The sequence below is a fragment of the Diceros bicornis genome, chromosome 3, assembly GCF_020826845.1.
Source record: "Diceros bicornis minor isolate mBicDic1 chromosome 3, mDicBic1.mat.cur, whole genome shotgun sequence".
NCBI lineage: Eukaryota > Metazoa > Chordata > Mammalia > Perissodactyla > Rhinocerotidae > Diceros > Diceros bicornis.
The window spans coordinates 75,964,909-75,992,581 of NC_080742.1; the positions used below are offsets into that span (position 1 = coordinate 75,964,909).

At 35.7% G+C, this 27,673-nt stretch overlaps 1 protein-coding gene across 1 annotated transcript in view; it reads right to left on the minus strand.

Annotated features, from left to right (window-relative positions):
* Positions 1-369: 369 nt before the first annotated feature.
* LOC131399977 (metabotropic glutamate receptor 8-like) overlaps positions 370-27,673 on the minus strand; it is a 130,335-nt gene continuing 103,031 nt past the window's right edge. The window contains exons 5-6 of the mRNA XM_058534649.1: positions 7,042-7,242; positions 370-503 (exon numbers count right to left, since the gene is read on the minus strand). Coding sequence (XP_058390632.1) covers positions 370-503; positions 7,042-7,242 — 335 coding nt within the window. The remainder of the gene's footprint in view (positions 504-7,041; positions 7,243-27,673) is intronic.

The window sequence follows — 27,673 nt, forward strand, 5'->3', positions numbered from 1 at the left end:
ATATAATTGCCTTTTAATAACGACTATTACAATTTTTAAGTCTTTGTAAATTTAATAGGTGGAAAACAGTCTTTCGTTGTTGATTAAATGGCCTTTCTTTGATTATTAGTGAGGCTTAACATTTTTTCAAATGTTTATTAACATTTACAAGTTGAGCCAGCAGATATTTTCAAGATGTCATAGTTGATATCAACTTAGGTGGTTCTTTTTATGTTTGAGATAGTATCCTTTGGCACAACAACCCAAATATATCCCCTATTTTATATTCTGTTTTAAAACTCTGTTTGTGATAATTTTTAAAATTCAAAAGTGTTAAAATTTTACTAAATCAAACATGTCTGTTTCCTTTTGTAATTTCTTTTACTGATTTTAAGCATCCCCATTCAAATCTGATAAACTGTCTTCTATATTTTCTTCTTTTGCTGCTTCTTTTTCACTTAACTCTAAAATAGATTCCAAACGAAATACTCTCTTATGTGGAGGAATCATCTCACTTGATTTCACTGTAAATTGATAATCAATTAATAAAATGTCCTTTCCCACTGAGTTCTAACTCTACCTTCATCACATCATAAATTCATATGTGTGTATGGACATATACATGTATAAACTGATTTATTTATTATCATTATATATTTATGTCTATTTCTATCTGGTTCCATTTACCATATGTCTTTTCTGGTACTAGTTCTATACTGGGTTGATTATTGTAGCTTAGCATTATGCTTAAAGGTTAAATGTTTGGTAGGAATAATTTTTTCTTCAAAATCATTTAAGTTATATTTACTCATTTATTCTCACAAATTCCAGAAAAGAATCCTTTGTTATTTTAGTAGGAATTATACTAAGCCCAAATACAGATTTACTCAAAAAAGATTAACATTTCTCCTATAATTAGTTTTTCTGTCTACCAACAAGGAATGTCTCTCAATAAAGTTGTCTTCATATAGGTCTTTCATATTTTGGGGTTCAACTTATTCCAAGATATTTTAAATATTTTTTGCAAAGGAAACAGTTTCATTTCCCATATATTAGTCAATGATCTCTTACTAATATGTATGAAAGCTCTTAATGTTTTAATGTTAATTTAATTAATATTTAAGTACTTTTAATATATTTTTCAATTTGTTGAGATCAAATCATTTGAAAATAATCATAATACTACTTTTTTCCATTTTAGTAATAATCTCTGTTATTTTTTGTTTCATGTTTTATCACATTGGTTAAAATTTATAGAATGCTAATAATAGCAGTAACAGGACTAATCCATCTCTTTAATAGGAATAACTATAAATATATAATTAGTTAAAGGCTGAAAGAGGGGTGCTTTATCATGTTAAACATTTATTCCATTTCTGGTTTGTTTATGTTTTCATACTTGTAACAGAAATGAGGGTTACATTTTAATCAAATAGCTTTACAGAATCTTATGAGATATTTATCATTGTCTTATTTGACCTATTAGTGTGTTTGCCGTACATTTCCTAATATTAAGCCATACTTATTTCTTTTAAATAGCTTAAAGGTATTTTATGCAAACAAATATGCTTCAAAATCAGACTATAGTGTTCAGAGACTCTCAAAATTGTATACTTGGAAATTTTGCGGTAAGTCCCTGAAATCAATAAGGTTTCTAAAGGAAAGAAGATGCTGGTAAATTCCATCTCTATACCGGTCTCTGTGATCAGGCAATTGTTTACATATTTTTCCTAGAATATTCAGCTTTGAAATGGTTGGACTACTACCTCATTGCTCAATTTAGGGAAGCTGCTTCATTCTGTTGGTGTCAGGGAATTCAACCACAATATGAAGGCTTGCATTAAATAATTCCAAAGTTGATTCCTCTCTCAGTTTCTCACAGATTCTATGTGATTCTTAATTGTGTTTCCCCTAGCCTAACAAAAACTCACCCACCTAAAGAAGCAATGAGATTCAGAGACAGAGGCATCACCTCTCTCTCAGGTTTTCACCTCTCTGCTCACTTTGTTTAAACGCTCCCCATAAGTCACTTATAGAAACTTCCTAAATGTCCCTCTCACCCCCAGGGAGTGCCCCACGACAACCAAGTTTGTACTACTTGCTCCTTGCCACTGATAATTTGGAACAGATCTGACATCAAACCTAAGTTTGGCTAATGAGATTCACATTTCAAAGAAGTTGAAATTGGGATTTAAAAAACATATATATGTTATCTTAGCAAATGTCCTGAACACATAGAGCTAAATTCTAGAAATGTCGATGGCCTTCTGCTACCTACCCTGTGGACCTAGAAGTAAAGAAGACCAATATAAAGAGAATCAAACAAAGCAGACAGATAGAGATGTTTGGATTTCTGACAGGTTTTTCGTTCTTATAACCACTTCTTTTCTTAGACCGTTTTATATTCTGCCATGAGGTTTCTTGACACACCCTTATAAATTCTTCCTTCTTGTTGAAGCAAGCTTAGTGGTTTCTGTTACCTACAATCAAACAATCCTAATTAGTATGCCGCTGTGCCGGCCCTGCCCCCTACGTGATTGAACCGTGGAGAAAAGAAGTGGGAGATATCTCAAGAATTCTATTCAACACTTTTTCTTTATGATCAAAAAGGTTCCCCTGGCAACAGAAAAATCTTTGATTCTATACAAGATGTACAGTATTAATATTTTATTGCCTACAGACCAGACCAGAGTAAGGAATTGACATCGTTGCTTAAGTTCCTGAAAAATCAGAACTCCTCTTCTTTATGTTTTTCTTTTGATAAATCTTTGAAGTTAAAAAATTTATAGAAATAGTATTTTGTTCAAATGGTAGCAATAAAAATAATCCTAAAAGGCAGGTCTTTGTTTCCCTCTGGTTCCCCAAATAGAGAGGAGAGGTTGACAAAAATTGTAAGGAATACATGAGTAATTCCGGATAAGCTCTGACTCAGGATGTGATTAAAATACACATGCAGGTTACGGTGCAGGTACATTTTTCCATTGATGAGAAAATACAAGTTTGAGTGACTGAATGCAATCAAACCACCATTGTTGTTTACATCTTTGATGCCAAATAGTACTTTGTAGTTTAGGAGTTTGGCCAAATGTTTCACCTTTAACTGGTTGTTTTGTTATAGAATAATTCTGGCCTGAAATACTAATCATTCATCATTTTCATTCTAACATGATCTTTATGTTGTCAATTAAACAATAAACTGGAAGAAGCATGACCTTTTAAACCAAGAAATCTTCAAACCATTGCTTAATTAGGCATACCACACACGAGGTTACAATCTCAACAAGACCGAGTTTTGAACAATTCTCTTTAATTTTATACCAACGGTCTGTGTAGCATCCAGCTGCTCTGGCTGCTTCACTTCGTGTTATTACAAACTGGAAGACAAGTCTCCCTCCATACCAATGACATGGTTTTACTATCCCAAACCAAAAGGGACTGCAAAAAAGCAATTTGTCCTGATAACTCATTAATGTCAGAAAGAACCAGTTTAACAACAATTTTATCTACACAGAAATTACGCTTTAGGGTAGACACTATCCAACATTTAAATAGGCGATACTAAGTAATCTATCCAATGGGTCAAGTTTTTAAATTACTTGAGAGTGTATTTTGTAGCTCACTGATCCGGACGGAAAATCTGGAAGTCTACACTGTAGAAAATTGACAGTTGCCTTATGAAGTTCATCTTTTACTATTGGTAATAGCCATGCTAAGAAAACTTTTAGTATGTAATAATTTTTTGTTGTTGAGTATAGTAAGCAGCTCTGGGTCTAGTCAAACACATTCTGGACTCTTCAGGAGATTCAAAACTGGTCCTGAGGAAACTGTGGTTTGGCCACTTGACCCCTTACACTTCCAGTCTTTGGGAAGTGGGTTGGCTGTCTCACTAGGCGAGAACACTGGTCATCACCAACACAACCCACTCAACTGGTATGCAATTAACAACACGTAATAGCTGTTAGAAAACACAAGTTCCAGATATCTATCTACACTTTCTATGAAAGCTCTGTGAAAATCAAGGTTATTTAAGTCTGTTGGTTTGATGTGTGCTCCATATAGCTATTGGGAACTTTCAAGGTACCTCTAGGACCAGCAAGAAGGATTAGAAGAAGTGGAGTGCCCAGGGCTATGGCCATCCCTTCAACCCAGTAGTTCTTATTTTAACTGATTGAAATGTTAGATTTCTGAGTAGGATTCCTTTGAAGGTAGTGTTTGAAAAGCAGAGTATAAGGGAGATGCTCTTCATTTATTCTTAGTAGAGTGTGGTAATCCCCATATCATCAGAGCTCAAAAGAGTTTTAAATCTAGATCAAGGAAGATTATCTCCCTCCTCCTTGAAAACTCTTTTAATGAAATACCCTTCAGTGTTACAAGCATTACATTCTTAGCTTTGATTGTGGTATATATGCAAAACAGCCAAGGAGGTTTCTGCTTTTGTCGCAAAATTTTATTAAATAACATTGCTTATTAGGCTGTCAAAGTCCCATATGATACATTTCTTTTAGAAATAATTTGCAAGAAACATTCATTCTCTCCTGAAAAATAGGTAGATTTGCTTCCATTATATAATGAAACTTACATATCCCATTGCATGTCCCTTTACACTTTGGCTGCTTAGGGAGCTCAGGACTTAATGTAGTCCTTCATTCTGGTTACTATATTTGTTTCTTCCTCCTTCAATGGTTTTGATGTTGTACTTCTATTTGAACAGCCTTATGTGTCTTTTTATCACAAACAGGCAAGGTATTAATAATGAATGAACACGAATAGATAAGCCAATAATGAAATTTAAAAATTGAGGAACATCCTAAAAATTACTGAAAATCAAGAGAATTATATAATTCCATGACAATTTGCTTATGTTCAGGTCTCTTACCCTGTACCACCAACTATTGAAACACAGCCACGTTTCAAGCTATTAGCAAAATAAATCTCCAAGGAGCTCGAAGAGATTCTCTTTTAAGTTCACACACTAAAATTCATGTATTTTACGTGATCCTCACTCATCTGGTGTATGCTTACCCCTGTATCAGATACAGTTGTATTATGCTTCAAGGGGTTCCTACTGTTTTCAAGATGAAGAAACAAATCTTATGAATGACCTATAAGACCTCACATGATCTATCTGGGCCCGCCTACTGCTTCACCCTGACCTCTGACACTCATCTCCTTCAGGCTTTACCTGACCCTAACTCCCGAGAGTTTCCTCTATTACAAGCTTTCAGTTCAGCACAACCCCTCTTTCAGCATTCATTGCAGATTATATAATCGTACCTTTGTATGCTTTTTTGGTTAATCTCTAAGTTTCCCAAGAAACTCTAAATCTCACGTCTGTTTTGATTGTTTTTACCAGTAATATATCGTTAGCACCTTAACAATGCTTAACACATTCTATGCACTCAATAAATATCTCTTGACTAAATTAATGAAATTTTTAGCTGTGCTTCTCTGTCGATAGTGGATTGAAAAAAGCAAATAACGGAAAAGATCAGCCCTAAAAGCAATCATAGCAACAGTAGTCTGGTAAGGTAGAAGAGGGAAAAAAAACCTATAAAAAGTGGACAGAAGAATTCAGAAATCATTCAAGTCTAGAGGAAAATTGTCTTAATAATCATTAGACATTAAGATTTTTTTAGTAGTTTTTAATAGTATCATCATATTACAGTATGCTATAATAATTGAAGTCATCGAGGAAGGGTTCAATTTTTATCTATGGTTAAGATAAGAGAGAAATTGATAATTTACCTTTAAAATACTTTAATCGAATGTTTCTTTAAAAGATTCCCCTGTCTTCTGGAGGTGAGCTTCAGTTATTGAGCAAATATACTCATTTGCTTTCCTCTTCCCACCTCCTAACAATTTGGATAAATGAAGTATTCCCCAAGCTCACATTAGGATAAATAACCTTGTATTATAACACTTCTCTTTTGCTCAATTTGATAACTGCAAGAAAATTATTTTCAAATTCCCCTTAGTAGTTATATTCTTAACAAAAGGATTAGTATTATGTAATGTTTCACAAAAATTCTGCTGAAAAAGAGGATACTCTGTGTTGGATGTAAACCAAATTTTTTCTCATACTGCCTGAAGAAAGCAAAAGAAGAAGTTTCCACTTGAATTCTAAATTGAAGATGACCTTGTGCTTTTTTGAGAAAGGCTGGCAGCTGAGGTCATTGGAGTGTATTATGATGGAGAGTGCAGTGCTGTGAGTGGCTCAGAGGCAAGTCCATTGTGTGGATTACAGCCAAACAGAAGGAATTAGACAGCTCAGAGCATTCTATCATTCCATTTGAAAATAATGGTCAAAGTCATGGGCAGCAACCATTACAACTTTCATAAAAGAACAGCAGCATTCAATAATTCCATCACTTCAGACAGGCAGTTTGGCTATTCTTAGCGAAATGCTGTGAATCCAGCATATTCTGTATCAATTTCTTGTGACACTCACAGAAGCAGCATTTCCACTTCTGCAGCAGGCAAATCTCATCTACACTGTATTGTGTGTAGTTCTATCTCATATGATGCAGCTCATTGCTTCAAATTGACCAAACCATTGAAAGAAACACAAGGAAAATGAAGACACAGAAACTTAACACAGCACTCTTAGAATGTAAATACCTAGCAACTCCAAATAATGCACTTTTCTCAAGCCAATTTACTGTTTTAAAAACTTAAAATCAGTTTCAAAACAAAATGTCTATAATTTCTTCTCTAATAACAGCATGAACAAAACATTTTCAAAGAAATCTAATCTGTTGTCAATGGCTCCAAATGGGCCTCCTACGTTATTTCTGAAATAGTGATATTTAAGTAGAATATTTTGATTGATAGAGGCTTATTTTTAACTTCTGCTTCTTTCAGGAGCAGATTAATGGTACCACAAAAAAATATGTCTGAGATTTAAAAGCAGGTGGAAAAAACTCACACTTCTGATTAAAAGGGGAACTGCTTCTAATCCCGTGCTTTCCACTCTGCTTGAGTGTCTTCTATATATAGGAGGAAAAAACACCACCCTTTCACTTCTAAAGTATTTAGAGACAAAAAAAAAAAGTTGTAACTTACCATTAAAATTTACAGCCCGAATATAACCAAGTAGCTCTTTCCCATCAATGGCACTCATTCGTGGGCAAAGGCCAATGTATCCAGGGCAGAGATCTTTGTGCATATTGTGCAGGGCATAAGCCATGGAATACACTGCATCAATTACAAATTGGACCTTTCCTTCCTGTTCATAAGATGAATCCCGCGCAATTCGCTCAAGCCCTGCAAAATAAAAAGGAAAACCATCAATTGGCTTTGTTAGATTTCACTAAAAGATGACATTAGGGCTAAGATTTCCATCATTTGAGGCACACTTAATGAGACAAAACGATTTGATTTTACTCCCTATTACTTTAATCCTATACTTACTGAGTCAGATTTTTAAACTGGGTATTGAATTTTTTATTTGGAAAGAACAGAAACTATTTCATTAGCAACAAAAGATATAAAGTAAATAACAGACATATAATTACATTATCTTTGTTTCCACCTTACGGAGCCCCATTACACATTCTAGTAATTACATAACATTTTGGTGGTGACTTGATCTTTTAAGTAAAGTGTGTAGACTGTTGTTCTTTTCATCTACTTCAGCTCCAGGAACATCACTTAATTATGGCCCAAAGTGAGGTGGCTTTTATCCCCCCTCATGTCTGTTCTTGTTTTGAATGTGCTCTATTTGGGAGGCCTTGTTGTAAATATTAAATGACAATTTTTCTTAAGTGAACCTGGTTATCTTTAGAAGAATAATTTGATTTATTTTCTTCTTGAACTCAATTTTCTATTTTATTTCATTTTTCAATTTGTTTCCAGTTTTATTGAGATATAATTGACATAAAACATTGTGTAAGTTTAAGGTATACAATGTGATGATTTGGTATTTGTATATATTGCAAAATGATTACCACAATAAGGTTAGTTAACACATCCATCACCTCACATAGTTGCCATTTTTTTTCTTGTGGTGAAAACTTTTAAGATCTAACCTCTTAGCAACTTTCAAGCATACAATACTGCATTGTTAACTATAGTCACCATGTTGTACATTAGATCCCCATAAATTTTCTATTTTAATTATCTATTAAAAAGACGTAGAGCTCTCAAAATGAAATGTCATTCAGAATAATTGTATTTATGCTTAGGCATATTTAGGGCTGAGAATTGACATTGAGGATTACCTTTAGCTTGGTGTTTATCATTTAATATATAATAGAAGCATAGAATTAAAAACAGAAGATAAATTCAATGTTAAATTTAGATGATGTATCGTTAATTATAAACCAACATTCTCATTTCGATGATGAGGTAACCGAGGCTCATGGAGGTGAAATTTACTGAGGGCACATAGAGCAGATATGGGAAGCATTCCCAGGTCTCAGTCTCGAAGCACAATATTCTCTCAATCCCCAGAAACATGTAGTGGATGGCAAGAATGTTGGGCACACAAGAAAAAATTACAGAAAGAACATCCAGGGCTTATTAACGAGACCAAAAAGGAGCTCCTATCACTTCCACATCTCTCCAAACCTTATATATTCAGTAACACTTAGAGAAACCAAAAGCAAGCATTTGAAACTTTCCCATGGATGTCAGTAACTTTTAATAAACAGTCTTTAAATTCAACAAATATTTCTTTTCTTCACACTAATGTATGTCTCCTCTGAGCATTCAGTCTATTGCACTAACATTCTAAGTTAAGTTGTTGGTATTGCTGCTCTGTAAATCCCTCTGCTGCAGACACACACACACATGCATCTCTTCTGTGAGCATTATCATTTGTTTATCTGATTTTGTTTTCTTTTGTGGACTTTAAGGAAAAGAGAGGATTTCCATGTCTCCGTCGCTACAGGGTGGGGTCTGGACAGCAGGCAGAAAATTGGCAGAAAATGTCCAAATCAAATTGATTCAAAGAAAGTAACGACCATGAGAACATTAAGGAATTTGGAAAATTCCCGTGATCCGTAGAATATGAGTTGTATGAATGACATGTATGAATATTTTATATTTTTAAATTCACTCTATCCCAAAATGTTCTGAATTTAATATATTATGATTTTATTTTAATCCCACTGCAACCTCCTTATCAACCTATAAAGATATTTCTGAGCACTCAATAATTGGAATAGAGTTACATATAATACTTTCCTGATAAATTGTAATAGAGATGCACTAGCTTAACATACACACTCTTCCTTAGCTTCCCCCCCCCAAAAAAACTTCAACTTTATTATATAATGGATTTATATTCTTTCTCAATTACCACACCATCTTATTAAAGGGAAATATTTAAATTTTCACTGGTCAAACTATTTATCTCTTTGACTAGCTATAAATTCCAATTAGTTTGGGTGAAGATTAAATATATCCAACTTTGCACATTTTATTCTTTTGAAGTTCCGAAGGCTGTCTAGTGACTGTTGTCACACATGAGTCAGTGGATGCTATAAGACTTTTTCCATAAATCAATGTAAGTACATGATGACAAACTAAAAGACTGAAACCATTACCATTTCTAAATTTAAAAAGAAATCATGTGCTTAGACAATGCGTTTTCTTTTTCCTAACACTTCAACCTCATGATGACACTTAAGATTTACACGAGCTGGAGTTTTCTGCTCACTTCCTATATCAGCTTCTCTCACTCACCTGAAAGAGGAATTTAGGAAGCTGACATGACTCATCAACTTAATTGGTTGTAAAATTTCACTATGCTATAGTCTCTAAAGTTAGCATTAATGTATTGCTATAAAGCGCTAAATATTGTCAAAGGCTGTATGTCAGCCATCCATTTAAAACACTGATTGTAAAGTTGTGATGTGTTTTAGTGTATGGTTTAAAATTAACAACATATAGCAAAGTGCACAGTGGGAGATGAAGTCAGCCTCATAAATTTATAGCAAGATTGTTTTATGTTTTCATTAACAAAATCTAAAACTTCTGACAGTATCTCCCATTCTCGGAACACATAACAAATTCTTATTGGTCCAAGCAATACCACATGTACCTCAATTAAGGTCTTTTGCACATCATGGTTTATCTTGGTTTTATTCCTTCTTTTTTTTTTTTTACAATTTTTTTATTTTTTATTTATTTATTTATTTATTTTTTAATTTTTTGTTTATTGCAGTAACATTGGTTTATAACATTGTAAAAGTTTCAGGTGTACATCATTGTACTTCTATTCCTTCTTAGTAAAAAGGCAAATTGGCTCAAGTTTGCAAAGTGTTGTAAACATTACAATGTGAGTTCCTAAGATGAGCCTAATATGAATTTTAAATTATTTGACTGACACATAGTTGTTGAGCTTTGCTTTCTAGGAATCTCTCATTTCTCAGGATATAGTTTAGTTTTGTAAATTGAGATGTTGAGTTATTTTCCTCTTCCTGAAATTATGCATATAAAGCTTCTAATGTTAATGTAGTGATGACCTAATAAACAGCTTGTCAATTCACTTGGAAAAAAGGGAAGTCACATCAGTCCTTATACTCCCAGGACAGCAAACATCAATGGTTGAATTTTTTACTGCAGTCTTAGCATGTAGTAGAAATAATCCCACACTCTAAATATGTAGGTTTAAAAGTATTTCTTTATTTAGTTCCTCCCTGACTTCTTAAGTATGCAGCAACTATTTTAAATAACTAAATCATTTTCTTGCAGTTGTTTGGAGAGAACCGTAAATGGGAAGAAGAGAATTTGTGAGCTGCTATGAATAAAGACATTTATGCATATAGGACCAAATTTAAAAGTGATTCTGAATTCCACAAGAACTCAATGTGCCTCACTACTGGACACACCAGAGCCAAGACTGTCATGCTCTACCTTATGCTGCCCCGATACCTCACATGTATGTAGTAACTGCATAGTGGTGACTGAAATCAGTAAGAAGCACGTCAAGAACCTCATCACATGCCAAAAAGTAATAGATATCAAGTTAGCAAACATAAGTCACCTTTTACTGAATTTAAACTGATTTGGTTTCAAGGATACACTAGGAGGAAGATGAGAAAGAAACATAAGCATGTTCAATTATACAGGACTATCTCCTAAGCACTAGGATATGCAAATGAAACATGTGTACCTCCCAAACCTCAGAGAGATGAAAACATGGGCCCTGCAGTAAGGCAGGAACACAAACTGACTGATGGAGGCAGCTGGCTACAGGAGAAAGAGGACCAACCACTCAGGCAGATCTGAATTCGGGTCCTAGCTGCACAATTCAGAAGGCATGTGACCTTGGATACTTTCCTAAGCCTGAGCCTTCACTAGCAGAGTTGCTCACAGGGACCTCTTTGATGGGGTCCCCATATCACCAGCCTCATCTGTTGGGACGACCTCACCTCTTCCTGCACTACTTTTAGGTCCTTGAATACAACATGGGATCTCCAAACCACAGGACTTCAGTCAAATGTTCACTCTGTAACTTTCCTTACTCCGTCCCAGATATCTCTTTCTCAGCCTCCAAGCTTCAGGTAACATGTCAACTCAAGTTAGGCTGGAGGAGTAGTGATATTTAAGGATTATTTTTCCAATTTAGCAGCCTAGATAAGATCAAAGAGCATCTTAAATGCTAGGTTTAAATACTGAATCTTGTTCAGTTGGAAACAGAGAGCTAAGATTGGCATTTAAAATTATTTCTGGGAATGATATGCAAAGTAAATTGAAGCAAACATATGTTGAAGGTAGAGGTACAAGTTGGGAGGCAGGGTATGTAGAGGGAAGAAATAGGTGGAAACAGTGGAAAAGAAAAAGAATGAGAGAAAATATATTTCAGATGTCAAACTGATAGTATTTGGGCACCTGATTAAATATGGGAGTAAAGGTTGGAGGCAACAAATAAATGTGAGAGTAAGGAGTTGAGGCTGGGTAGTGGAATATCAGCACCATTGGAATTTGGAAAATCAGATAAACAAGAACATTCAGTTTATGACAGCTCCCCAACTGCATCAAGACCTAAGTTAAAAGGGCTGATTTTTAATATTCTGTAGTATTTATTACATCCTCTAACACAGTATAGACTTTATATAAATCTGTTGAATTATTTAAAGAACTAAAAGCCCAAATGTTTAGAATAATCATGTTACAGTAATATAGTTGATCATTTATTTATAACATTGCAATAAGTTAAGCCACCATATGCAGCGCTCCTGTAAGACTAATTGCCTGAGAAGTCAAAGACTTGTGATCTAGTTCCAAGGCCATGACAAACTCACTCTGTGTCTTTGGTCAAGTCACAGTCTTTCTAGCGTTTGTTTACTTCTCAGTAGGAATTAGAGGATTGAACATGACGAATCAGGGTCCTGTCAGTTCTAAAAGTCCAGATTCTAAGGCATGTTCTCTTATTCCTGTTTCCTCCTTACACTCTCTAAGATTCCTTGAAGATTGCATAAGAGTGTGACTGAATAAATACCACTAAACTCAATTCTCCAATACAGTTTGGACTATCCAGTAACTGGGCTACCATTGAGATCTGGAAATTCTGCACTAACATAAAGTACCAAAATTCATCCTGGATTTTTCTTCCTGCATTCTCAGTCTGGTTAACTGAGTCACTACATTTTCATTATTCTTAGACTTGAGCTATATAATGAATCTGCTTCCTCACAAAGGGAAAATGTTTTCAGTTCTCTTTTTAATTTGATCCAATGGTTAAAGGAATCAATTATGGAAAATAAGTTCAGAGAAGTGAAAAGAAGAGGAAGGATACAAATAATTAAAATGGGCAGGGCACTTTACAAATACCATCTCTTTAATCCTAAATTATTATTATTCCTTTTGTTACAGATAAAGTAACTGACTCAATAGTTGAATAATTTACTCAAGATCACACAGCTGTGGCAGTAAATGGTAAAGTCAAGTTTGACTCAAAATCTCTGCCATTTGCTACTACACTTCCTCCCCCTCTGTGAAATTCTCTTTGATTCTTCCAATTCAGGCTTCACTTTCACCTCTCTGAACTCCTGTTTAACCTGCAGCCATTAGACCCGTGATCTGCTTGTCTCCTAAGGTAAGTAACAAGTAAAGATTCTGTGTGTGTGTGTGTGTGTGTCTGTGTGAATCTTTAAAGAGAGTAGTGGAGCAAGAATTAAATACTATAAAATAATGTATAGTTTTGCAGAAATACAGACTAATATATATTAACAAATGACAATATATTGAAATGTACTAAAAAAGGGAAATACACTTCTATAAAATTGTAAAGATTTTTCTGAACTACAAAATATTCACCTAGCTTGTGAATTTCAGCCATACACCTGAGATAAAATTGGCATAAAATGGCTGAAATTCATAAGCAACATGATTAGATATTTGTGGTGAAAGCGAAAGCTAATAAGGCTTATAAATTTATACCCATAAAAATTAAAGAGTATTTTAGCTTTGGAGGGTGAAAGTGTATGTGTGTGTATGTTTATGCGTCCATAGGATTTCTCCAGGAAAATAACATCAAGCCCAAAAGAGAATTCCACACCTAAGGTTCTGCTTTGTGGATTCTACAGTAGACTTTGTCAAGGATCTGCATAAACAGATGTATTAGACTGATGAACTAATTTGAGCCTCAGCCTTATCTATTTACAAAGGGCAGAGAAAATGAGAAGATAAGGATCCTCTGCTGAAAATCACCTGCTCTCTATCTTCTTCTGTAATTCAAATGTAGTTCCAAGAACTGAAGGCTCTTAGCTGCCTGAGGACACATCAGGAGACACTTATAAATCAAGCACTGAAGAGTGCTACAATCAGCCCACAATAACTTCTCCTCTTTGTGCCTGCCAGGAAATGGAAAGTGCTTCAGGCAGGTGCCAGGTGTCCCCTTCAGGTGTTAAATTTCCTATGCAATGCCCTAGGGTTTCAAAACACTGAAACACCTAAGGTAAGTGGCAAATAAGATTAAAAGTGTATCTCCAGGCAAAACAACCAGTTTAAAAGAAAGATGTTCAGAAGAGGAAGTTATTTCATAGATATATGCCTAAGTCCCCAAACAAAGAAAAGGCATTTGATTAAATTCAAACAGTTGCATTTTTTTACATAATTATCTTAGATCATGCACATTAGAGACAAATTTTGACTCAAAATAGTGTATAAAACAGTTGATAAATAGTAGCATTAACTAAATAGTTAATAGTAGAGTTTCTCTCACATCTGTTGCCAATCTTCCTTTTTTATTTCCCTCCTCAAAGCCCCAGTGCATAGTTGTATATCCTGGTTGTAAGTCCTTCTGGTTCTCCTATGTGAGCTGCCACCACAGCATGGCAACTGCCAGACAAGTGGTGTGGTTCCAAGACCAGGAAACGAACTCACGCCGCCGAAGCTGTGAGAGTACTGAACTTTAACCACTAGGCCATCAGGGCTGGCCTGAGTTTCTCTCTTTAAAACATATAAAAGCTCCCCCATAAAGAATTCAAATTTTCCCTTCGTGATTCTTCCTTCAACGGATAGGACTTCTAATGCCCCACCAACCCCAAAATATGTTATAGTCATGATGTGGCTACAATTTGCCTGTTAAAAAAAATTTTTTCTTCTTCTTTTCTTTTCTTTTTTTTTTTTTTGTGAGGAAGATCAGCCCTGAGCTAACATCTGCCAATCCTCCTCTTTTTTCTTGCTGAGGAAGACTGGCCCTGGGCTAATATCCATGCCCATCTTCCTCCACTTTATATGGGACACAGCCACAGCATGGCTTCACAAGCGGTGCATCGGTGTGCGCCCGGGATCCGAACCCCAGGCCACTGCAGTGAAGTGCACACACTTAACTACTACGCCACCAGGCCGGCCCCTCTTTCTTCTAATTATTAAAGTAAATCACAGTCTTAGGAAAAAAAGAATAAAGAAGAAAATAAAGAATATCTATTAGCTCACCATGTTAACCACCATTTGCTTATTGGTCTATTGCCTTACAGCATTTCTCTCTTTCCCTCTTTATTTTTAAAAATTAAGATGATTCTGTGCATCCTTTTGTTAATATGCTATAGTCACTTCACCTGTGTGAGAATTTCCCTCTATTGTAGGAAAGCATGGTTTTTATGCTTGTATTATAGTTCATTTAATGGATCCAAGTTTTTGCATTTAACTCTTTCCTGATACTCAATGTGATATTTGGCGCAAGGTAGGGATCTAACTTTATGTTTTCCAATTGTGAACCAATTCTCCCAAACTATTTATTGAACGAATATTCTTTTTCCTATTAATTTATATAAAGTCACTTTTAACATATATCAAACTCTTATACACTCTTGGATATATATGGAGTGTCTGCTCTGGGCCACTTGTCTCTTAATATGCCAATAGCACCATTTTTACAATTATTATAATTTTATAATAAGTTATACCATCTGTTCATGCAAATACTATCACTACTCTTATTTTTTTAAATTCTTGATTATTTGCACAAATAAACTTTAGAATTCTTTAAACTAGTTCCCGAAATTGGAGCTTTTATTAGAATTGCATCAATTTTTAAAATTAGTTGCAGAAGACTTGACATAGCTGCAATATAAAGTGTTCCCATTTGGGAACATAGGAACTCTGTTTATTCAAATCTTCTTTGGGAATTCTCAGTAAAGACACGTCACTCATGCATTTCTTTTTAAGTAATTCCTTGATATTTTGTTTTCTAGCTTTATGAAATAGAATTTTTTATTTTATTTTTAACTGGTTATTCATGGTATAATTCATAAATTTCAATTCGTTTTTAATGCTCAACACTTTCTTCTCCCCTTATTTAAACTCTATGCATCCTAGAAGGCCCAGATTAAGTCTTATCTCTTCTATAGAACAAGGAAAATGCAAAAATGCATGGTCTCTGAGATCAGACAGAACAAGATTTGATACCCTGCCTCTGAGTCTCTTATTCTTTGCTCATAAAGTGGGAATTTATACCGATGTTGCATAGTTGTTGTGAGGATTAAGTGAGATAATGTAGGGCATCTGGCACATTATATAGTGAATAAATGGACACCATTATTTATTATCTGGCACTATAAAATACTTAACCTTCTATAATTTGCAACACATTTCCAATTACACAAACACAAAAAAAATCATAATATAAACCCAGGAGATATATTCATATACTCATTCAATAAACATGAAAATGGCAATTTAGTTCAATGATTAGGAACAACCACCCTGCAGCCATTCTGCCTGGGTTCAAATCTTACCACCACCAATTACTAGTTATAGGAGTTTGACTAAGTCCCTTAATCTCTTATGCCTCAGTTTCCTTCTCTGTAAAATGTGGATGATAATAGTATCTCCCTCTCAAGGTTGCTGTCATAATTAAATGAATATTATACATAAGGCAGTCTGAAAAGTGTGTTGAAAATAGTAAGTACTATACAAGGGTATGTTGTTATTCTTACTGTCATCTTTACTATTGTCATTCATTAAACTTGTGTGATTGTATTAAGTACTGAATTGGATGCAATGGTAAACTAAAACTCACCTAGTCCCTGCTGTCATGGAGTGACACTAGGGCTAAGAACTAAAGGATAAATGAGAGTGAATTAGGTGACAAAGGGAAGTAGGGGGGAGCACAGATGCAGGGTGACAGTAATGACAAAGGCCCAGTGACAGAAGGGGCATATGAGGGGCTAAAATAAGGCCAATGAGGTTGGGGCCAAGGGAGCAGGCATGTGGCAGAGGTGAGCCCTGAGAGGCGAGTGAGGCCAAATTACCAGACCCTACAGGCTGCCTGGAGTCAATTTATCCTCTTCCTAAGAGCAGTAGGAAGCCATTGAAAGGGAAAATAATCAAGTCTCCAGTCCAAAAAGAGCTCTGGGCCAGATGGACAGATAAAAAGGAGGATGGAGTGGATGGGGTAGGCTGGCTGGAAGTTTATTTCATAATTTGAACAAGGGCATATGGTGCCATGGGCAAGCTGATGATGAAGATGGAGAAATGTAAATGCACTTGAGACATATTACGAGAGAAAATCAACAGGATTTGGATGAAACTGAAGCAAAGGGTGTTGCCGAGAGTGACTTCCAGGCTTATATATCTGGGCAGACCCTGATGCCCAATGAGATGAGCAACACTGTCTAGGCCAGAAATACACTGTCCCACCGGATAACTGCGTATTTGCCTAATGGGTGATCAACCTGGTGTGTCCGTGCCTGTTAAGACAGGCCAGGAAAATGCCACTAGCCTGCACCTCCTGAAAGTTCTGTCCGGTCACTTGGCTCTATGGGAATGAACTCTGCCTGATTTGTGGTATTTATATGTTCAGGTCAAGGTTCCAACACTGGGTTTCATTATTTTTATTATTACTTACAAACTCCCTAGCATGTAAACTACAACCCAGGAATTGGAGAAAGAGTTGGTACAGGAATTGTTTCCAAGACTGTGTTATAATTCAGTAATGACTTCAGTCATTCTATTTGCAAGCTATTAAAAGTATTCTCTCAGGTATTCTCTTCTGAACAAAAAGCTGAACAGTAAATATGACAGTCTGCATTAAAGACACATATAGGAAAGCAAAACTTTTTCCCTTTCCACTCTCTCTAGGTCCCCCTTCCTACACCCCTACTTTCTCACTCTTTTAAAGATTTTGTCAACAATGAAGTAATGTTACTACAAGAACACATATTATGAGACCCTAGAACTTGTAATTAATAAAGTAGGATTGCTTATGCTAAAACCACCTTAAAAATCATCCTACCTGCTGTTTTTAAACTTTATGACATGACTTACTAGTGGTTCTTAAAATCAATGTACTGGGTCACAAACAGCATATTTTTAAAATAAAGAAAACAAAAATCAAGTGTATTGCATACAGTAACAGGAAGTACTGTTTCTTAAAACTTTTATTTCAGTTGTAAGGCATGTGTGTACTGGGTTGCTATATACAAGAAATTATTAATCTGGAGTGCAGTCAAAACAAATTTGAAACTCACTGACCTAGTCCAATCTTCTTATTTTACAAATGCTGAAACTTAGGCGGAGGAACACTGCGGGATTTTTCCAGGTCCAACAGCTCATGAAGGGGCGGAGCCAGGCCTAGAAAGAATCCTGACCACCCAATTCCGTGATTCTTCCCTTTATATCATGTTGCCTCTTTCAGCTGCCTTTTCTCTCCCTTTGTATTAAGTTCCGTGGAGAATAAGTAAAACTTTAGGGAATCACTAAATGACTTTGCCCACGAGGAATTAAAAGCCTTGAAAGAATTAATTAAATGAATTCTGGGAAGAAATGGATAACAAGAAGGCATGAGTTATGGTAACGTTCTCTCTCTTGCCAACTTAAAAGGAGTATCAGTAGAGACCAACAATATTCAAAGAACCATGTTTTTTGGTTGAAAATGCCAAAAATATAAAAGCAAAGGATTTTATGAAAGACACTTAAATTTAAAAAAGAAAACAAGAAGTACCTTAAATATAAGATGCATATCCTTTAAATGAAACTTTTAGGGTATCTGTGTGTAGCACTGAACCACCCAGATGGAAAAGGAAAACAATCGTTGCCTCTGTAAAATGTGGTCAATCCTCTGGGTGACTGACTGGGTCTTTCACTTTTCTTCACAATTTTAGGGGTCACAGCACAGGTGTAGGTATAATGCCAGTGGCTGATTAAAGCAGGTTGCAACCTGTCTGGGAGAGTTTCTGTGCCATCCTTCATAGGGACAGGGACCAGACAAGATGACCTCTTTTGTTGCCTTCCAATTAATTCAATCAGCCTCTGCTTCTATCAGACATCTTCAGGGATGCAAACAGTCCACTCATTCCAAGTCCTCCCCAGGAATCAGTAAATACAGAGGCTGCAGACTGCGTTTGATGAATAAGCAGGATTCATCTTTCAGTCACCATCTTTGATTTATAGCTTGTTTCTAAATATTATTTTCTCTACCAATAATCTGAAATATCATGAAGGACAGAGCTGGATCTGCCTGCTCTGTGTACCCGCTGGGCCTAGCATGGTGCCCAAATACGTCTTAAGTTAATATCAATGCTTGTTAAATCAACCTGAACCAAGCTGTTTCTAAAGAAGAACATATCAATAAGATAACCCCAATTAGCTGTGCGTAAAGGCTCCATCCATTTTGCTTTAATATTCTTTGAAGTACCACTCTAGAAAAATATTACAGGATATAAAAAAGTACAGCTGGGAAAACTTTTGTCAAATAAACTAAAGCTGTACCTTCTATTTTTATGTTCAAATAAATGTACATAAAAGGTAGGGTTGGTAGGGGTGTTTTGTTTTTTGTTTCTCTCCACATGGACTGGTAGGATCATTTCCATAATAGAGGAAATAGAACGCCTGAGACTAACCACATTAGACAGTGTTGAAACAACAGCTCCAAGATGAGGTAAGTGCTCATTTCAAACCCTTCATAAATCAGGAACCTGTGGCTGTATTTCATCACTTCCTAAACAATCAATAAAACGTCAGTATTCATTAAGCAGAACTCATACACACTGTTGCCTAAGATCAAAATTTGTAGCTTTTGACTAGAAACTAACCTTACAATGGAAAAGGAGTAAATTTATTTGTCTTTTTTTAAATCTAATTAATATAAACTGTGATGTCCTTCAACATTACACATGAACTAAAGTATAGCTCATGATTTAGTGTGAGTCCTATCTGGATCTAGAAAACTTGCCAAGACAAAAGTAGAATTCTGGCCCTATAAGGACTGAATTAACCACCAAGGGTCTGTTCTGGCAACAAGCCCTGGTTTCACCTTGAGAGATGAAAAATGACCCGTTAGAATCTCTCATTATTATCCTGTATGCAAATACAAAAGAAAAATTGAAAACATTTTCATCTTTAAACTTTTAATGCATGAAAATGCAAAAAAGAATTGAAAATATTTTCATCTTTAAACTTTCGTCACATGCTTTGAATATCAAAACACATATTGTGAGAAAAATTATAAATAGAAATTTGATATTTTTAGAACCAATGTGAAAATCATAGCCTGAGATGCACTTGAAATCTATTTCTAACAGATCTGCTGTTTGGATTCTGTTCTCAGTAGTTTATTTTTACTCCGCAAATCATGTTACTAGCATCAAGGACTTGGATAGAAAACAGGGAGATATGATAAAGGAAACATTTAGACATAATGGCTGAAGCATACAAATGTTCATAAACAGCCTTCTTTTTAGAAGCTGAGAAGAAGAGACTTAACACTTATGGGGATCTATTATGAGCCAACCACCATGCTAGACAAGTTGGATATGTTCTCACATAATCCTCACAATAACTCTATGAGGCAAGTTTTATTATTCCCATTTTTAGATAAGAAAACTGAGTCTCAGATAGGTTAAATGACCTACCCATTACCACAGACATAGTAACCTGTGAAGCCAAGACTCCAAATTGTGTCTGTCTATTCAAACTGTTTTGCTTTTTTCATTACAACTCAGGTCTAAACAATAAAGAATGTGCCCAAATACAGCATAATGGATTTAGATTAAGATATAAACCTGTTTCCAGGTCCTTGGATAGACCTGTCTCATTTAACACCACTACACTAAGCACCTGGTAAACATTTGGCCTTTGACTTTCTATGACAGTCTTGTGTGTTCAACCTCTGTATGAAGTGGCAATTTTTAATACATGAGTTTTCTGATAGTCTTTCAATCAAATGCTTTTAGGAATGAGACAGACCCAGGTATGGGAGTCATCTGGTAAACCACCCTCTCTTTCAGAGCCACGCTTCTTAGAAGAGCATTATGCTTCCACTTTCTCATTGCCGTTCACATCTTGGCTCCTGCAATTTGACTTCTAGCCCAACCACACATCAAGGCAGAGACCATTAGTTGTACCTCAATACTAATTCATTGCTTTTTCCATAGTATTAGAACTCGTGATTTTTAGCAGGGCACATGGCGACCAGAATAAAGACTTAACTTTTCCAACATCCTTTGTGCCTAAATATAGCTGCCAATAGGAAGTAAACAAACGTATAGTGTGGCAACTTTTAGGAACCTTCCTTAAAAGACATGGGCATGTGCCCTTTGCCTCTTTATCATATTTCATCCTTTCCTCCATCCTGCCATCTAAAAGGCAGATGTGATAACTGGAGCCCCACCTGCCTTCTGGAACCAGGAGGAATTAGAGCCCTACCCTAGAGATAGAGAGTAGTAAACTAGAAGTGTGGTCCCTGCACCATCCTGGACTACCTCCTCCAGATACCAGTCAGAAGAATTAAGTTCTATCTACTTTAAACAAGTGTTTATTTTCACTCTCTGTTACTTAGAGCTGGACATAATCCTAAATGATATACAATAACGATCTCTTTCCATCTAAACCCAAGGACAATAACCCACTCACCACACGTTGACTTTTAATTATGTCAGTCTTTATGAGGTAGCATGGAACAGTAGGAAAAATATAGAATTCATAGAAATTCCTCTACCTACTAGCTCTGTTATCTATGGCAAATGACTTAAGCTTTCTTGGTCTCAGTGTCTTCATCGGTGAATGAGGGAAAAACAACCTCCTTCCTCAAAGTGTTGTGATAAGTAGTCGATCAAATGAAAACAACAATTTCTGTGTCCTTTGTTTTTTTGTGAGGAAGATCAGCCCTAAGCTAACATCCATGCCAATCCTTCTCTTTTTGCTGAGAAAGACCGGCTCTGAGCTAACATTTATGGCCAATCCTCTTCCTTTTTTTCCCCAAAGCCCCAGCAGATAGCTGTACGTTATAGCTGCACATCCTTCTAGTTGCTGTATGTGGGACGTGGCCTCAGCATGGCCGGAGAAGTGGTGCGTCGGTGTGCGCCCGGGATCCGAATCCGGGCTGCCAGTAGCGGAGCGCGCGCACTTAACCGCTAAGCCACGGGGCCGGCCCCTCTTGTGTCCTTTTTTACAGGATGCGAGTCAATTAGGATTAGAGATTTAATACCTTTAACTTTAAAATATCTTTAAACCCAAGACCTCTTTTTTCTAGTTTCACCTACTCACACCAAATTAATGGACATTCTGGTTTTCTTCAAATAAACCAAATGCTGTTTAGAAAGTAAACAAGGAAAAAAGAAACCTTTTGAAGGCACTTTCCTCTTTGTTGTTTCTAAAATCATCCTTGTATCTTGTCTGATTTTAAGACAACATCATTAATGGTCCATAAGGGCAGGAACCACATTTCATTTTCATTCGTTATTATATTTCCATGCACAGGGTAACATCTCAGTAAATGTTACTGTCCCCTCTCCCATCCCTTCATGCTAGTCATTCCTGTAGCAAAGAATCCTTTCCTCTGCCATGTAGTTAAAAGTTATAAGTAGGTTTAGGTCCTAGCTCTACAGGCCACCTCTTGCGGCAACCTCCTGTCCTTTATTTCCAAAGTGCAATCCTAAAGCCAATTATGTTCCTTAATAAGGACTAATTATTCTATTCTACACTCTTCTAGTCTAATATTTATTATTATGATAAATAAATAAAAGACTCAAAATCTCTCTCAAGTTATTGTAATTAGCATGTATAGACTTTCTGTCAGTCAACAGGGTTGCTGGGTTAATTTAGAAGATCAGATTAATCTGAGAAAGTGTTTTTGAACTGCATAACTGTTTTCCACTCTTCTTCTCAGTTAAGTTCACAAATAAAGGAATTTTCAGTGCCATATCCTTTTCATTTTGCAAGTGCTATTTTGCTGACAATATTGGCTCTTTTCTGCCCCCATAGTTAGGACTCTCTAACCAAATTATGAGGGAGACTAAGTCAGTCTCCAGTGCCTCTTGCTTTTGCTGTTCTAGATCATTTTTGTCCTCTGAATAGCCATCCTCCTTTCCCCTCATCCCTACCCGATAAATGCCCAATACCAGTGAGATAAACTACCTCACCAAGAAATATTAATGGCTGGTAACATTCAAGGTATTACCACCTCGTGTATATTTTGTTAACAGGCCTTCACTTTTCAAATGTACGTCATCAGCACGTTGTATGTAGGAAAAAAATCACTGACTTTAGATGGTCATTTATTTCAATTATCCCAATGATGATCCTCTTCTCAGATTTCCAGCAGTCAACAAAAAGAGGGGAGGGTAACAATAATCCCAGTCAAATTCTACAATATTCCTTTTTTATTGACTACTAGTCATTTGAAATTAAATATGTAAATACCTTTAACTTTAAAAATATTCTCTATGTATTATTTTATTAATAAAATTTCTACTTTTCTTCAAAAGTAAAAATTCACTATTAAAAAATACAGGAAAAATATTATCAAATCAATTACTCTTTTCCTCTCAATATAATTAAAAGAAACTGCCCTTTGATATCTTTTATTCCTATTATATTTACAAAATTATAAATAAAAATAATTTTCTATCCTCTTTGATCAGTTTTTGAAGTGGTATCTCTTCTTCTTTATTAATTAGTTATTTTTTTTGTTTTTGCTCTTTTTTAACTTCTTCATAATCATCCCTAGCTTTTACTTGCTGTGGTATATACATGTGTGCTTTAATAATTTGGTAAACTTTTTAGTTCTATTTTTGGATATTTTGTCTTTTCTCTTCTACATATTTGTAGATCATTATACCCCAATTATGCAGCTTCTGCATCTAAGGTAAATCTACTGAAATATAATTTTTTGTTGCTTCACTAATTTTCGGATAAATTCCTGAAACTTCCATTTTGTGATAATTTCATTCTCTTAGACAAAAGATGTCAGCTAAAAATCAAATACAAATGACTAAAAATGAGGGGAAAATCTCCACCTAATTCTTTCTATTTGAAAGTATCATATTTAAAAATGCACTTGCTCCATTGGCTTTCTTTAGTGAATCTTTGGTTAAATCCAACGAAAACGGCAAAAGTCATCTGAACAATGTTTAGTTATTCTATCATTCAAAAATCTCCTTCAGATATCCTTTACATTTATTTTATTCCTTGTTCTCCAAATTGTGTGCTTTGTAACATTTCCCGTTCTGCCTATACTACATCTTCCTGAATACATTGCGTATTTCAGAGTCACTCAAATATCTCTTATGCCCTAGAATGTGGGAAAAATTGATTTTTTTCCCTATCCATTGCAATGATAAAATAAAATACAATTACCTTAAAGGACATGAAGAATGACTTCTATCTTACCCTTCAAGTGGGCTTTATCATAACTACACAGTTAAACATACAATTAGTAGCAAACCAAGAGAGCATTTAGACTAATTAGGCCTCGACTCTAGGAGATGAGTTCACAGATTATGCCTGTGAGACAGCAATCAGGTCGATACAGTCAATTTAAAACAAACAAAAAATAAATAAATCAACTGAGAGACAGAAAAAAAAACCAAAACTGTCAATAGTTTTGCTTTTCAGCTGATGTTAATGCAGCCTCAACGAAAGATAAACTATTCTTCACATAGAAAGTGATTACATATTGTCCAGATCATGTTTGAAATCTTGTAATATATGGCAGGCTAGCTTTGAAACAGCCTTTTCTGAACTACCTATATGATCAAGGAAGAGAGAGGAGAGGAGAAGTGGAACAAAGAGTGAAGAGAAACCACATCAAACGTGCCACAAATGACTACAGATAAGAAACAAGATGTTTTGTTTTAGTCTATACTTAGTTTTCTACAATATGATTTATAACATACAATAAGATAATCACTATAAACATCTTATATATCTTACACTTATTTTGCATTTCCTGCCTGCCAGAAGCCATACTGAAATTTAAGATAGCCTAATAATGTTCAAAAAACTAACAACAGCAGCAAAAAATGGCAATGAAACACAATAACATAGTAATTACTATTCAGTGGAGAGAACAATGGAAGCATTTTTTCTCTAGCTGTAATCAGTTTATAATTATGGCCCTGCAAACAAGGCAACGTAAGAAAAAAAACAGCAAGAAACTTCTAGTCAGCTTCCGTGTTATAAATTTATGGTATCTTCAAGCTTTTTATCTTCACTGCCCTGACAGGCGATGGGGACTTGGCAGTTCTTAGGCGGCTGCTGCCTTCATCAGAAGCAGCATCCGGACCAGATGTACAGAACAACGTTCCACAGAAGCTAATTTATTTTTTAAAAATGTTAAAATCCCATAGAGCGTGACAAATAACACAGGTTTAAAATATAAATAAAACTAAGTATGAGGAGAAAGTGGCTTCTTATTTTAACAAACAAGCCTAAAGAAATATGGAAAATGCTCTCTTTAAAGTAAGTGGATTTTCTCTGACCATGACTTGTTAAAATTTCATTTTAGTGAAATAGAAAGTATGAGTTGCCTTCCGCTACTCCAGCCATTTACATATTCTATATAGTGACTTTCTAAAGAAGGTTTGTCATATAGGTTATGTCATGCAGACTCAGAGATCAATTTATCTGGAAAAGGAGAAAGATGAAGACTCTCTTTTAATTTTTTTCAAGTTGTTGAATAACTGAAATGTTTTCTAACTGGCAGTTTGGAGTATGGAATTCACTATCTGTTTAATTCCAAAATCAGTCTGTGTAAGAGCATATCCTTAAAGACATTGTTAATGATATTCTACTTTTTAAAACAACAACAAAACATGCACATTGTCATAACCAAAGTGTATACTGAAATTTCTTTTCATTTAATAAATATGGAGATACTCTACTTCCTAAAGAAAAATCTACCGTTATGTAGCTTCATAAAGATGCAAGAGATAATATACCCCTTCACATCAACATTTTAAATTAAATGTTAGGTATTTAGCTTTGCATTAGTATTTATTCATGTAGTTGTATAAGGCATTGTATTAAACCATTGTATCAGCATTTTATTTAAAAGATTGCTTCTTTTATCATTAAAAATTATGGTTATAAGTCCTACGGGTGAATCAGCTATGTTTTCAGATGGTTGTGCCAAGGCGATCAGAGGGTGAAGAGAAATTTGCCAAGTCAGAGACCACCTCTGGAGCTAGGGCAGCACTAATGGTGGCAGGAACATATGGTAGGAACAGTCCAGAGTCCAAACAGGTGAAGGTGAATGGGAAGGAGCAGCAGTGCTGCCCCATAAGGGTAGATGCAGACAGGAAGGCAGGAATGACTGGCGACTCAGTAGGTGAGAATCTGGGGCTCTGGGTAGAATGACTTGACAGGAATGTCAGGGGGTGCCAACTGCTTCGCTAGACTGCAGAATGTGAGTCAAATGCCTTTCCTGTGGGGGAGTAAGGAGGAAATTTGAGATTCTCGTTAACTCTTTGAGACCACTAGGGTGCCATTTGATAAATGACAGTGCTAGCGTTCTAAATGGAGCCCAAGCATCTGCTGGAATAAACATACATCCTAAAGTGCCCAGCTTATTAATGTAGTGTGTTACTCCCACCCAAAGAATTGTCTGAGTAATAACGACTCATACGTCTTGCACATGCAGTTATTACATTAAAGAGAGAGAGAAAGAGAGACAGAGAGAGATCTATTCAGGCATAGTACACAGTTCTTAAAAATAAGACATTACTACATTCTTACTTAAAAATAAAAGACTTAATTTGAGATGTCAGATAATTGAATATTTTCACTTGCTACCAGGTTTCTTTGTATACATTTACTTGGACTTGCATTCACAACACAGACCTCCTTTACGCTTATTATTATCTTTCTACCTTCTGTATTATATTCCTGTTTTTAATGGAAAGTATTGTCTGTATTGTTTCATATGAGGCAGCTTTCCCAGACCAGTTTTTTAAAAGTCCTGCCATAACCAGGGAAGCTGCCAACTCGAGGTGGTGACTCACACGTTGAGTTCTGCATATATTCAATTTAAGTACAGAATCAAGGAAAAGGCATTCTCTTTTCTCCTTGCTTAGGAGTTCTGAAGGAGAAACCGACTTGTAATGTCTATCGTCAATCCACAGATTTGTGTTCAAAAGCATAGCCCTTAAAGGATCTTTCAAAGTGTTTTGCTCATAATTATTATTTGTTGCCATCATCTGAAAAATAGCTTCTCGGGCACAGCTCATGGGTAAAAGAACCATACAAATGGTTAACTGAATTCCATTTAAAAAAACAGAACTCTAAAACAGATAAACATCAATTTTAATCAGGCTATTAATCACTACACTGAAATTGAACCTGTAATTGCAGGGAAACAGGTTTTTTGGAAAGATAGAGAGATGGAGACAGAGATACGGCATAGGGACACCTGAGCATTCCGTGTTCTTTCTTAACATGGTGCAGGCTTGCTGATGCTGAGTTTGCTTCAGAAACCAGAAATGCCTGGTATTTGTAAATATCCTTTCAAAGGAAGCTCATAGATAATAAGTGAAATGTTTCCAGGGTAGTGATTTAAAAGACTTGTGGTACATGCAAAATGCTGCTGTCGTTCCCAGTATCTGGCAGTATCATACTCTAGAGGGCCAGGTTCATGGCCACAGTGTGCCCCTCAGGAACGAGGAACTGGAGGAGGCCACGAGAGGGATCTCAGCTTGCTCCAGTTCTGGGTGGCCTTTCCATGTCTGATCTGTTTTCTTGATGGGAATTTAAAAGAAATTCATAGTGCATGGTTGTATTCTCTTTTAATCAATATCCACTGCTCCTGAAAAACCAAAGTAATCAAAGTAATGTTTAAACCAGTAGTTTGCAAGGTGTGGTCCCTGGGCCAGCAACAGCAGCAGCACCTGTCAGGGAACTTGTTAGAAAAGTAAATCCTCAGGTCTCACCCTCGTTCTACGGAATCAGAACTCTGGGCTGGGGCCCAGCAATCCGTGTTTTAACAAAGTGATTCCGATTCACCATGAAGTTAGAGCCACTGGTT